Source organism: Ictalurus punctatus, chromosome 16 (genome assembly GCF_001660625.3).
Source record: "Ictalurus punctatus breed USDA103 chromosome 16, Coco_2.0, whole genome shotgun sequence".
Lineage (NCBI taxonomy): Eukaryota > Metazoa > Chordata > Actinopteri > Siluriformes > Ictaluridae > Ictalurus > Ictalurus punctatus.
Genome location: NC_030431.2, coordinates 11,693,764 through 11,708,655, shown reverse-complemented (window position 1 = coordinate 11,708,655; position 14,892 = coordinate 11,693,764). Strand labels below are relative to the sequence as shown.

General features: G+C 36.8%; 1 protein-coding gene across 1 annotated transcript in view; it reads right to left on the bottom strand.

Annotated features, from left to right (window-relative positions):
- The window catches only part of grik1a (glutamate receptor, ionotropic, kainate 1a), a 61,046-nt gene that overhangs the window by 17,741 nt on the left and 28,413 nt on the right, over positions 1–14,892 (bottom strand). The window contains exons 4-7 of the mRNA XM_047160856.2: positions 8,970–9,151; positions 8,741–8,794; positions 6,680–6,853; positions 5,592–5,735 (exon numbers count right to left, since the gene is read on the bottom strand). Coding sequence (XP_047016812.1) covers positions 5,592–5,735; positions 6,680–6,853; positions 8,741–8,794; positions 8,970–9,151 — 554 coding nt within the window. The remainder of the gene's footprint in view (positions 1–5,591; positions 5,736–6,679; positions 6,854–8,740; positions 8,795–8,969; positions 9,152–14,892) is intronic.

Below are 14,892 nucleotides of genomic sequence, written 5' to 3'. Positions count from 1 at the left end.
TGTTTCAGAAATTAAAACAAAATCTAAGATAAAACAAAGACAACCTCTGTAAACACAAAATACCGTTTTTAAATGATAGTTATTTATTGAAGCAAAAAACATTACCCAGAACCAACTGGGCCTATGTGGAATGTATTTGCCACCGCAGTTACTAATTTTCCAAAACTACGAAACTGCATTCATAATGGTGTTCAGCTGGAGTAGATGCAACCAGGCGTATTTACTGCAAATGCTGTTCAATCAAATCAACACTTAAAAACTTTTTCAACAGCATGAAGTTGGTTAAAAGGTCTTACCCAGTAACACACTATGCCAAAATTGAAAGAAATTCCAGAAATTATGAGGAAGAAATGTGAAATATATCAGTCTGGGAAGGGTTACAAAACGATTTAAAAGTCTCTGGAACTCAAAATGGCCACATTATCTCCTAATGGAAAAACTGGGCACAGTAGTGAACCTTCCCAGAAATGGCCGACGTTCCAAAATTCCTCCAAGGGCACAGTAACAGTGACAGCACAGTAACAACTAAATAAATAAAAAACTGTATTGTATGTTTTACTCGGGTTGCCTTTGTTTTATGTTGTATTTCGTTTGAAGATCTACAACTGTTTAGTATGAGATAAACACAAAAATAAAATAAATCATATCAGAAATCAAATACCTTTTCACAGCACTGCATATTTGAAATTCTAATACAGTGTCTTGCATTCACCTCCCCCTGAACTTTTCCACATTTTGCATCGTTATGCCCTGAAATCGAAAGGGACATAACTGGGATTAAAAACATTTACACAAAATAGCCTATAATACTATAAGACTTCTGGGTTGACACCCAATATTTTGGTGAGCAACAGTATAGAAAAATAGTCTTAAGGTTAATTAAAGTAAATAACACTTAATATTTGGTTGTATACTGTATCCCTTGCTTGCATTACCTACATCAAGCTGATGACCCAGTGAAATCACTAAACTGTTGCATTTTTATTTTGTGATACTTTTCCAGGCTTCTACCACAGCTTCTTTTAGTGGTTGATTGTTTGGGAAGGTTTCTCCCTTCAGTCTCTCCTTCGGGAGCTAAAATGCATGCTCAATTGGGTTAAGGTCTGGTCATTGACTTGGCCAGTCTAAAAGCTTCCCCCTAATGTGGGCAGTGTGTTTTGGGTCATTGTCTTACTGCATGATGAGGTTCCTCACAATTAGATTGGATGCATTTCTTGTAAACTGGCAGACAGAATGTTTCTGTAGAATTCTGAATTCATTCTGCTGCTACCATCATGAGTTACATCATCAATAAAGTGAGCCTGTTCCAGAAGCAGCCATTCAAGCACAAGCCATGACACTACCTCCACCATGCTTGACTGATAAGCTTGTATGTTTTGGATCATGAGCAGATACTTTCTTTCTCCACCACTTTTTTTCATCACTTTGGTAGAGGCTAATCTTGGTTCCAGAGCTTTTGTGGCTCATTTCTGTATTTCTTTGTGAATTCCAAACTGGCCTTTGCATCTTGTGATATGGCCTCTATATTTCTGCTCTCAAAGTCTTCTTTGAACAGTGGATTGTGATACCTTCACCCCTGCCCTGTGGAGCTTATTGATGATCTCACTGATTGTAGTTTTTGTGGTTTTCTTAAGAGCTTTCAGAATGTTTCTGTCATCAACTGCCATTGTTTTCCTTGGCTGAGTTGTTCCATGTCTGGTTGTTAGTACACCAGTGGTTTTCAGGGCATTCTGTTGTTGTATTGGCTATGCCCAATGCTCGTGCAATGGCTCTAACTGATATTCCCTCTTTTCTCAGCTGCAAAATGGTTTTTCTCCCATAGACAACTCTCTGGTCTTCATGTAAGTTTATCTTTTTTTTTTTTTTTTTTTTAACAACAAATTCAGTCTTCACAGGTGGAACTGGGCTCAAACCAAGAGTAGACATTCAGAGCAGAGTTTCCAGGTAGTTGATGTTGATGTAGTCTGTTGTTTTTGGGTTTTCCTTCACAGCACTCACAATGTTTTTTTCATCAACTGCCTGTTCCATGTCTGGTTATTAGTACACTGGTGGTTTCTTTCTTTTTCAGGACATTCCAAATTGTTGTATTGGCTATGCCCAAACAAAAGGTGCCATGTTATAAGTTGTTTAACACATCTAGATGTAAATATTAGGAAATGAAAGCTGAAATTCTGATCTCTCGTATCATATTCATCTAGTGTATAGCAAAAAACAATAATAACTGCCTTGCCTTTCCAATACTTTCAGTGGAGACCATATAGTAATACAAATACAAATACATAAAAGTATTTACAAATAAAAAACATAAAAGCTGTGATCACATAAATATTCAGCTCTGTTGCTGTGAAACCCCTAAATTAGTTCTGTTGTAACCACTTGCCACCAGAAGTTAAATAATTAGTGGAATGCACATAAAAGGGCCCAGAGAACTGTTAGAAATCTAAAAATACACGTAACAGACTATCAAAAGAAGTCCAGGACCAAGTTCTGGTAAAAACTATCAATTAGCGTTTCAGATGGGAGAATATGCTCACAGGACAGCCACAAGCTAGGCACTCCACAAAGTTGACTTTATAGAAGAGTGTCAAGAAGAAAGCCATTACTAAAAAGAAAAAGCCATAAGAAATACTATTTGCAGTTTGCCTACGAGGCTTGTTGGAGTACAAAACCCAGACCTCAGTCTAATTAACTATGTGTGGCAAGACATTGTTATTGTTTACCAAAGGTCTCCATACAATCTGACAGAATTTGAGCACTTTTGTCAAGATGTATGTGCAAGAAAAGGATTCACATGTGTAAGTGCAGACCCAAATGTGGAAAAATTCAAGGGGTGGGTGCTGATTACTTCTGCAAGGCACTATAGTTCACTGTAATTCAATAATATATGAGACATTCTTAATTGCAATGCATTTTTGAATTAAATTACATTTTATTAAACAAAATTAAACATTTTGATTTCACCTGAAACTACTGGCAAGAGTACCATATTTGAGTCAGATCAAGCCTGATACTGATGGTTCTCAGACTTAATGATATACAATACTTTATTGTGATTCCAATGCTAAATATTGTGATTGTGGTATATTGTTATAAGGCTTGAGTTACTTTGTCTTATACTGTAAAAAGGTACATTAACACTGCTTCTGAAGAGGTACAGAGGGGAAAGAAAGCTTAGACATTAGTACAGATGGCCAACCCTTCTCGTTTCTGCTAGCCATCCCTTTATAGACATTGGTGCTGGCCTTCACAGAAGCAGATTTCCAACCTGTCATAACACTTGGTCACTTTCTGTCAGATCACCAGGACATTACACTTTTTCTCCAGCCATCTCTGTGATGATCACAGTTCTACTCCCTTATCTCATTACCATTCAGAAGAAGGAAGTCCAAATCCTGTCCAGGAGAATGACAGCACTGCAGTGTGTGTGTTTTCTCAGCTCATGAATGGTTTGATAATTAGCTGCTGAGTAAGTCAGGTTAGGGAAAAGAAAATGCTACACACAGCAGTGTCTCAGGCTTCAAGGGATGGATTGTGTGCACCCCTGCTATGAACAGTAATGAGTCAATCATAGGTTTTATACCTGTCTCACATACATAAAGTAAAGCCTTCAAATAGTCTCAAGTATATTGCTTGGATTTTTCTAAAAGACTTAAGAAGGGTATAATGCATGACCTTGCTCATTGCAGGATACTTATTTCACAGGCCTTGTGAAATAAGAGCCCAGATGACGAAAGCTATATCAGCTTCTGCAGTGTGGCCTTGAATGGCAAATCAAAGCTGCATAGTGTAATCTCCACTGCAGTAAGCATATGCTGAAGTCCTCCTGCCCTAAATCAGATCCAGTACATTAGTTAATATTATAGCTTGGTGGATAAGCTGTGGGGGAAAAAAGTTCACAATACACAGTTAAATGACTTAATGATGATGTAATTGAGTTTTTATAGGTCATTTAAACATGGCATCTGGAGTCATTTGAGACTCAGCCAAGCTGTCTCTCTTTCTCTCCTCTTTCACCCATTTTATGTCACTGGATAAAGCTTTATTGCATTCTGCCTTGATTGTATTCTCTCATTCTCTACTCACACCCACTATTAGAGAGTGATAAGACCAATTATGCACAAATACTGTTCTTCTGTTCTGTCCAATTCATACTTAATTGTGAAGTGTTATTAGCCCTGGGGTCTGAGAGATTCCCTTTCAAAAATGCATTCATGGAATTGTAATGCCCATTATTACTGATGGCAATCAGTCTGCATGATATGCACAAAATATTAAACTGTGATTACACTGTGTTAAGTGTAATATGCACATAATATTACATTATTTTAACCGAATTGACTTACGTTAGGTCAATTTATCAAGCATCCACAAAAAGATGGGATATATGGGACTGAGCATGATGATAACAAGAAGGATTTAATGTGCAATAGAAATACTGAGAGATCTAACACAGTAATAACTAATAAATGATATACTGATATACTCAAACAGCCAAGTGACAAAATTTCACCTGTAAGCATGCAGCTGCATTGCCTTTTCATTCAAGTTAAAGATCTGGGGCTGAATATTCAAAACTGCATTTTGAGGCTGATGTCTGTAAGCCATATTGAAAACTTAACCTGAAATGTGTTGAAGGACTACTCCATCCTAAAGCACCTCCAGGAACTCATTTAATAGTCATCTTTTGTGTGATGAATTCTCAGAACAAAGAGTAAGCACAGGCTATAAAATGGACAAGGCCAGTGATTTACGCTGCATTTAGAGTGCATCAAGATTTAACAGGATCAATCTACACATTTATCAAAGTCCATTTTCTGCCCCCATATTCTGGCCTGCAAAATATCTTTGGCATCATGCATATGTCTTTGGGTGCCTTCAGGTGGAGTGAATAAAAGTGTAAGACATCAAATAAACAAGGTTGGTGGTCAAAATACTACTGATATTCCAGAACTAAAATGCAGGTTTGAGATGCAAAATGAAAATGGTTTGTCATTTGAAACTCTTGTGTTATATTTGCTGATTAAATTGTGACATGAAAGGGCTGTACCAGTATATATATGTACTGGTATGACCTGTAATATACAGTACCCTCCACTAATATTGGCACCCTTGGTAAATATGAGTAAAGAAGGCTGTGAAAATTGTCTTTATTATTTAATTATGCAATATCAACATAAGTCCTGCACCAAACAACAAATGAATTCTTCCATAAATGGAGCTGTAATCTTTAATTACTGTATATTGTATATTTTGGATTGTGCTATTCTTGCATGTGGTCTATAACTAGCTAAATATTTATTATTAGGTTAGAGAAGACAGAAGTCAGTCAACTACCCAGAAGAGTGTTTATTTTATGTGCCTGCAGAGTCTCACAATTGTTTATTTTTTATTTTTGTAAGGTGGGTTGGGATAGGCTGATGATATTCGCTTGTGAATTTCAGTTGTATAGTTACCATGCTATGAATTTTTCACACAATCTCAGCCCTTCTATGAATATGACCACTGAATAATGCATATTTTCTCTTGTGTCACTTTCACTTTTGTGTTCTTCTGGAAACTACCAGCAGCAAGTGTTTGTTAGGAGCACTCACCTCCTTAAACAGGTTCATGAAGCGGGGTCCATACCGCCACGGTTTGTGCCTGTGGCACTGCAGTGAGCTCACTGTCATCTGATTGGCCCGCTGTGATGCCACCGCAACCATGAACACAGCGTCATACATTAGAGCGGCTGATGTCTGCAAAGAAATAAAAATTATTCCAAAATATTAATAGAGCTCAAATTATGATCCCATCTGTCCTTCAATATATCATGATACCTCAATATGCAATTATGTGGTTCAAAGGTGACTATCATTGAAGTTGTCAGGAAGATAGGGCACAGAGGAATAGCTTCTAAATGCTGCCTCCAATATATACAGGATGGAAGAGATCCACAGTGCTCTCTGAGTGGCTAAAAGTTCAGTTGGCAGCATAGCTTCAATGCTTTTGGGCCAATATGGGGGCACTCAAGCAGGTTAGCTTAAAACAAGTTATATTATCCTGGGAGTTGTCTATAAGGGTCATTCTAGTAACCAGCTTTGTATTGACTATTTTTATTTTATTTTATTTATATCTTTTTTCAAAGCAAATCTGTGTTCATATATACAGGGTGTCACAAAAGTCTCCAAACATAAGGGACTATGTATGCTAGCACCACTTCGTTTGTGCCTTTTTCAATGGATGTTTGTTACTGTTGGTTTCCCAACACTTCCAGTCTTTTTGAATTTGTTAATAAGTCTGGCAACAGTGTCATATGTGATGTGCTTGCAATGTTTCCTGTTAATCAAATTTTTAATCAAAATCAAATTTACCATCAAACTGTAAATATGGGTCTGGAATACAGAGGTATTAGATACCCTCTTGAGTGCTCCATCTTTTTTTAAGCAACCTCAACCAGCTTGACTAATTCTACCTAGTGTCCAGTACTAGCATTTCATTTCAAGTACATTGTATTCTGGTTTTTGACCTTGAAAAATAACAATTAATAACTAACATAAAAATCCAAAGTACACATAACTGCGATGAGATAAAACAAATTAATTCTATCCAAAACATTTGTTACAACTGTTACACCTCTAACACACATGGTTAAAATGAAGCTTTAATGGATGGTTGACAAGTGAAATAGATCAATCCTTACAGTCATCATGCCACTCATCAAGCCACTTTCAGGTCTGTATGGGGCAAACTGCCATTCTGTGCTCCATTTCTGAACAACAGACACAACATAGGGGTTGTCCAGGTTTAGCAGGCGGAAAGAAGTCATGTTCACGCCACTGTATCGGTAGGGTTCCAGGTCAAGTGCAAAGAGATCCTTAAAAGTAGGCAAGAATTTTTTTAGACTGATAAAAGCTGGTGTCTTCTCTGTGAAAAACTGTGAGAGAGATTGCAAATAGAGAAACAGCATAATACATAAAGTTTCCAGAAATACAGGACATTATGGACAAAGGCTCTTCATTAGCTGTGTAAGCAAAGTGCTTCTGAGGCCGTAGGAGGTTAAAACCAGTTGATAGTTTGATTGCACAGCTAATGAAGCACTTTTATCCTAAATGCCCTGATTCCCTGAAAAGATTGCATTATGCTGCAATTTAACTACCTCAACATTTATTACTGAATTGCTGAATGTATTAATATATAATAACTGTGCAATAGAGTTTTCTGAGAAATATCCGTTTTAACGTTGTAACAGGGTTGATATACATATATGGTGTGAGGCACAAATATAAAGCATACTCTCTGAGTAGTAGGCCTACATGATACAGTAATGTGATTTCTTCTGTTTTTGTGTATATCTCATACTAAATTGTTTCAGAAATGAAAACAAAGTCTAAGATAAAAGTAAAGGCAAGCCGAGTAAACACAAAATACAGTTTTTAAATAATTTTATTTATTGAAGCAAAAAAGTTATCCAATACCAACTGAGCGTGTGTGAAGATGTATTTGCCCCCGTAGTTACTAATTCCTCAAATCTATGAAACTGTATTCATAATGGGGTTCAGATGGACTAGACACAACCAGGCCTGATTACTGCAAACCCTGTTCAATCAAATCAACACTTAAACAGAACTTTTTCAACAGCATGAAGTTGGTTAAAAGGTCTTACCCAGTAACACACTATGCCAAAATTGAAAGAAATTCCAAAAATGATGAGGAAGAAGGTGATTAAAATACATCAGTCTGGGAAGGGTTACAATGCTATCTCAAAGGCTGTGGGACTCCAAAGGACCACAGTGATAACATTATCTCCAAATGGAAAAACACTCAACAGTGAAGCTTCCCTGAAGTGTCCAACCTTCCAAAATTCCTCCAGGAACAGAACAATTAGGAAGTCATCCAGCAAGTCACAAAAGAGCCAAGGACAACATTACAGGAACTACATACCTCTCTTGCATCAATAAAGGTCACTGTTCATGACTCCACTATCAGAAAGACACTGGGCAAAATATGGCATCCATGAAAGAGTGGCAATGTGAAAAGCACTGCTAATCCAGAAGAACAATAAGGCTCGTCTAAATTTTGCCAAAACATCACCTTGATGATCCTCAAACCTTTTGGGAGAATGTTCTGTGGATTGATGAGTCAAAAGTGGAACTGTTTAGAAGATGGGGTCCTGTTACATGTGGTGTAAACCAAACACAGAATTCCACAAAAAGACATCATACCTACGATCAAGCATGGTGGTGGGAGTGTGATGATGTGGGGATGCACTGCTGCTTCAGGGCCTGGGCAACTTGCAATAATTAAGGAAAACATGAATTCTACTCTCTAACATAAAATCCTAAAGGAGAATGTCCGGTCTTCAGTCCATAAGTTGAAACTCAAGTGCAACTGAATTATGCAGCAAGACAATGATCCAAAGCACAGAAGTAAGTCCTAGTCCTAGAAGTAAGTGAAAGACTGATCTCCAGTTACTGGAAGCGTTTGCAGTTATTGCTGATAACAGTTACACAACCAGATTTTAAGTTTAAGGGATTGGAAAACAATTTTTTGCCTCAATAAAAAATTTAAAATAAAACTGTATTGTGTGCTTACTCAGGTTGGCGTTGTTTTATGTCATATTTTGTTTGAAGTTCTAAAACTATTTAATATGAGATATACACAAAAACACAGCACTGTATTTGCATGTGCATTTTCTTTGCATACAATGTGCTGTTATTATCAAAGCCGTCAACATTTGTAAATACTGTTTTTGCAAACTTACCAAAGTAGTGAAGAAAAAATGGTAGTACTCAGTCATCATTCCCATTGACATTAGCTATATATACAGAAAAAAACAGGAATGCACTATATCTTAAAATAATTTATAAACAGCCATATTTTAAGTGTGATAAAAGAACGTTTTAAAAACACTTTGGAACATTCCACAATACAAAGACTTTTAAGTGTTTAAGAGTCAAAGAAACAAATGTTTTTTCTTAGACATCTGGCACCTGTTTAAGCAGCTCAGAGGCCATTTGGTAGGAGCAGTCAAAAATGACATAGAACTCCTGTTCCTTCTTCATCTCCTTGAGAAGTGGGCGAGCATCACTGCTCCCCGTGGGCAGCTGGCGAATACGCACCTTCATACCATTTCTGGATGGTGCTTTGATAACCTCCTGCATGCGCATTAGGCCTGTTAAAAGTGAACATAAAGGGAACTCAAATGAAGGACAAGAAAGTTAGGAGGAAAACAAACTCATTAGGGGCTGGAGTAGTTGCATGTTTTTGATTTCCCTGGTGTGAGAATAGTGCTGCTCTGTATCACCACAATTGGGACCCTAATCGTTTTCTGTCTATTTATCTAATTTAACATGCTTATAGCTCTTTCACTTTCTTTAATCTAAAATTTCTACTTGTAAAAATGTGGGGTAGATGGGTTGTTAAAAACAAGAGAACACTTTAATGAGGCATGAAACAAGATTGGAAAATATGGTTTGGTTCCTTGTAACAAGTTATGTAACTATATGGCAGAATGTTTTGGTGAATACACATGGGTATGGAGAGGTTAAGCAGCTACACAATCCACAGTTGAAACAATTGCTATATCTCTTTGAGCAATGGTAGTATCAGACAGAGATTGACAGGGGTTTTGTTCAAAGCTGTCTTTAGGGAGGCGTTGGGGAGTCATATTCCTTTGAATCATAACGATGAGTACGCCAAATCTATAGATCAGACGCAGAAAAAAATATAGAGGAAATTATTATTATTATTATTATTATTATTATTATTATTATTATTATTATTTCATTTATTTGTTGTTATTTATTTTATTTTTTTTTACACCCACCCAAAAGAATACACACCAGCCCAGTTTCCTTCTGAACTAGGAGTATTACTGTGTTCTCGTCTCCTTGCCGAACAAAAAGAGCAAAGGCATTTTGTGTCCATGACCTGACCGTTTAGAACTTTGAGGCTTCAATGCAATCTAGCATGTGCTTTTTTTGTTTTTTGTTTTTAAATATGTGTACGTGGTATAGCCTTTCTTGTTTGGACAATTATAGTACAAAATAGCTTAGGCATTCAATCAGCTGTGTCCAGTGGAAGACCCAGTTTCAGTTTTGCAACCTTAATACCAACCTACAGCTCATTTGCTTCTATTGTTGGGCTGCGTTCCTGTGTTATGCTCGGATCTTCAAAATGCTCCATTGGGCTTTCTGCACTTTCTGCCAGGGGTGGGCTCATTACACAAGTCTAGAGAAATAGCCACTGAGAGTATATCAGTATCTGTATGTTAGGTAGGTGTACTAAGCTTCTGTGATTTCAGTTCATTTCACACTTTTTGCTATTGTATTGCTGCTAATAGCTCTTGCATTTGGCTCATGCCTCTTGCCAACTCCACTACTTTTCATTCATTCCAATATAGTAAAGGTTCTCACTCTTCCCATTACAGGAGGCTGAGCAGGCAAGCATTCAGAATGTTCCTGCTGCAACAACACAGCAGAGGAGCTTACATTTTTCTTCCTATAAGGCTCAACCATGCTACTTGCCTGCTTTACTCCTTCTGGCAATTGTGCAGAAGGATTAATGCACAGTCAGCAGTATTCACATAGTCTGTGAGCTTCATACGTTGCTATCAACATTATGCTGCAGTTATAGTAAGGCTCTGTAAGTCCTCAGGTCCCAAAATATTTGGGCTTTGTTGACTGTCTATCATCAAATTCCACTGGGGCCTGGCAAAAAAAACAAAACCCAGCAATCCTGCTCTATTCATGTACCAATGTACCTACTAATGTAGGCTACTGTATAAGGTTAAAAAAAATTTTTTATCTTGTTTTCAATGATGTAATAAACCACAGGTTCATCCATTAAGTATAATATTACATTCGAGCATAATGTTGATAATATAAACCTCTATATACAGTGGTGTTTGAAAGGTGAATTTTCTATATATCTGCATATATATGACCTAAAATATCATCAGATTTTCACACAAGTCCTAAAAGTAGATAAAAATAACCCAATTAAACAAATGAGACAAAAATATTATACTTGGTCATTTATTTATTAAGGAAAATTATCCAATATTACATATCTGTGAGTGGCAAAAGTATGTAAACCTTTGTTTTCAGTATCTGGTGTGACCCCCTTTTGCAGCAATAACTGCAACTAAACGTTTCTGGTAAGTGTTGATCAGTCCTGCACATCGGCTTTTTTAGGAATTTTAGCCCATTCCTCAGTACAGAACAGCTTCAACAATGGGGTGTTGATGGGTTTCCTCACATGAACTGCTTGCTTTAGTTCCTTCCACAACATTTCTATTGGATAAAGGTCAGGACTTTGAATTGGCCATACCAAAACATCAGCTTTTTTGTTCTTTAACCATTCTTTGGTAGAATGACTTGTGTGCTTAGGGTCGTTGTCTTGCTGCAAGACCCACTTTCTATTGGGATTCAGTTCATGAACAGATCTCCTGATATTTTCCTTTAGAATTCGCTGGTATAATTCAGAATTCATTGTTCCATCAATCATGACAAGCCGTCCTCCCCCAGATGCAGCAAAACAGGCCCAAAGCATAAAAAGAGCAGCATATGTCACAAATGGGATAAGGTTCTTACTCTGGAATGCAGTATTTTCCGTTCTCCAAACATACCACTTATCATTTAAACCAAAAGTTCAATTTTGGTCTCATCAATGCACAAAATATTGTTCCAAAAGCCTTCTGGCTTGGCAGTGTGATCTTCAGCAAACTTCAGAGGCACAGCAATGATAATTTTGTAGAGCAGTGGCTTTCTCCTTGCAACCCTGCCATGCACACAATTGTTGTTCAGTGTTCTCCTGATGGTGGACTCAGGAACATTAATATTAGTCAATGTGAGAGAGGCCTTTAGTTGCTTAGAAGTTACCCTGGCTCCTTTGGACTATTGACTCTTGCTCTTGGGATGATCTTTGTTGGTCGAACACTCCTGGGGAGTCTTGAATTTCCTCCATTTGTACACAATTTGTCTGACTGTGAACTCTTTAAAGATGGTTTTGTAACCTTTCCTAGCCTCTTGAGCTTCAATAACTCTTTCTGAGGTCCTCAAAAATCTCATTTGTTTATGCCATGATACACTTCCACAAATGTTGTGAAGATCATACTCTTATAGATCCCTGTTCTTTAAATAAAACAGGGATAAAACACTTACCTGACTCTAATTTCACCTTCAAATGAACTGCTAATCGTAGAGGTTCACATACTTTTGCCACTCACAGATTATATGTAATATTGGATAATTTTCCTTAATAAATAAATGACTAAGTATAATATTTTTGTCTCATCTATTGAATTGCCTTCTCTTTGTCTACTTTTAGGACTTGTGTGAAAATCGGATGATGTTTTAGGTCATCGTTATGCAGATATAAATACATTTCTAAAAGGCTCACAAACTTTTAAGCACCACTGAATATACAAATATATACAAATATCCCTATAAAAAGCTGACGTAGAGTATATGAGCATATTTATCAGAATATTTACAATAGGTTACTTTGAAGACTGTGGATTTGACAGAGAGAAAAGGGAATTCAGACATGCATTTTAGTCATGTAAAGTTTTCAGAAACAAGGCTATTCAGAAATAAAGGATCACAGAAGTCATTTATTAAATGTCCAGATGATACAGTGTGTATAATTATATTGCTCAGACTCATGACCTAAAGTCCCCATAACCTTAAAAAAGAATGGATGTAATAACCATAACAATAGAACAATCTCCTGAGAGTGTATATATATATATATATATATATATATATATATATATATATATATATATATATATATATATATATATATATATATATATATGGACATACGAGATAAAGGTTTTCATAGATAGCTATATGAAGTACAATTATTTTGAGCATCCAAAGATAAAATAGTGCTTTGTATTTACAAGTTATATAGCAGAGAGGATGTGGCTTAACAATACAGGATTTTATTTACTGACACAAGCAATCAGCTATAATGGGGTTCAGAAGATTACTGGCATTAATGGTTGTCGGGCTGTGGAAAACAAATGTAAACCTTTGGTGCATGAACATCTAGATTTACTGAATGACACAACTGGAATGTGACCATACAATTGGCCACTGTCATGGGTTAAAATTAGAAATTCACAGTTTATGTTAAATATAAATGGTAAAATATAGTCTTCACAATTCCACAATGATGCCTGTAGAACACAGTACATCTGATCTGAAGTATACTGTTTTTGTATCAAATTTGGCATAGTTATACTGTTTGCTGAGTTTGGCCCATGCTCTAATAGCCCGTAAGCCCATCTATTAACCATTGATTATTTCAGTTGCTTCTTAATCTCAGTCTAGTCTGCAGTGACCACTTAGCATGTGATTTTGACCTTCATATTTAATCACTTAATACATATGTATTCATTAAAGGTATTCCACTACCTATTACTCCTATTTCCTAGAAATTGTTTAATCTGGCAACGTACATTTTTTGATCAAACACCTTAGAGCAGGGATCATCAATTAGATTTGAAATAGGGCCAAATTCTTGAAAACAACAAACAAACAAATAAACAAACAAAAACTCTCATAATACATTCTGTGTTACTGTTTCTTGATGTCACCTAGGGCATCCAAAATGTGACAAAAAAGTTTCACGATAAAATGACAAATGATAATGGAAATGCATCAAATAATTATTATTTAACCCTACAGTATGTATAACTATTGCCCACACACATTGTAACATTTTCCTACTCTAATGTTAATTTTAAATGCTGGGGTGCCAAACAGGGTTTCTGTCATTTGAATTACAGTTTACGTTGTCCGTAGTTTTTATCAAGTCTTTAAGAAAACATACGAAGGTTGCATGCAATACCATAAAAAGTTTCATACAAAATACATGAACCTTTTACCTTGTTCAGAGGATTTTTTTCAGATATAAAACACCACTTGTTGAAAAGCATTCAAGTTCAAGTTCAAGTTCAAGTGGTTTTGTTATTTCAGCCATATACACTTGGTACAGTACACAGTGAAACGAAACAATGTTCCTCTAGGACCATGGTGCTACATAAAACAACACGCTAACCACATGAGACACAGAACTAGTTAGATCCACTAACATTCTACATAAAGTGCACATGCAGACGTGTGCGAACAACACAGGAAAGTACAGTACTACTAAGACAGGACAATAGGTACAGTAAGTGACAGTGTATCGCCGAGCAGTACACAGTTCTAGTGTGGAAGTGTCTGATATAACAGGTAGTGCAAAAGATGGGTGCCAAGGAGTAACAATATAATGAAAAAATGGTGTATAAAGGTAAACATAACATGCTATGACTGAGTATTTAGCAAATTAGCTTATACGAAATATTAACATAGCAGTTATAGTGGTAGCAGCCAGGTAAAGTGTATATAAAGTGTATATAGTGACAATAAATTAGATACTATATTTTTATAATACAGTAGCAGCAAAAAAGCAACAGTGTCAATGCAGGAATGTGCAAATATTTCAATGGGAGTTGGATGGTGTTCAGTTCAGACTGTGTGTGTGCATGTGTGTGTGTGTGTGTGTGTGTGTGTGTGTGTGTGTGTGTGTGTGTATATCAGACCAGTCTCTGAGTATTGAGGAGTCTGATGGCTTAGGGGAAGAAGCTGTTACACAGTCTGGTTGTGAGGGCCCGAATGCTTCGGTACCTTTTTCCAGACGGCAGGAGGGTGAAGAGTGTGTGTGAGAGGTGTGTTGGGTCATCCACAATGCTGGTGGCTTTGCAGATGCAGCGTGTTGTGTTAATGTCTGTGATGGGGGGAGAGAGACCCCGATGATCTTCACAGCTGTCTTCCCTATCCACTGCAGGGTCTTGCGATCCGATGAGGTGCAATTTCCAAACCAGACAGTGATGCAGTTGCTCGAGATGCTCTCAAT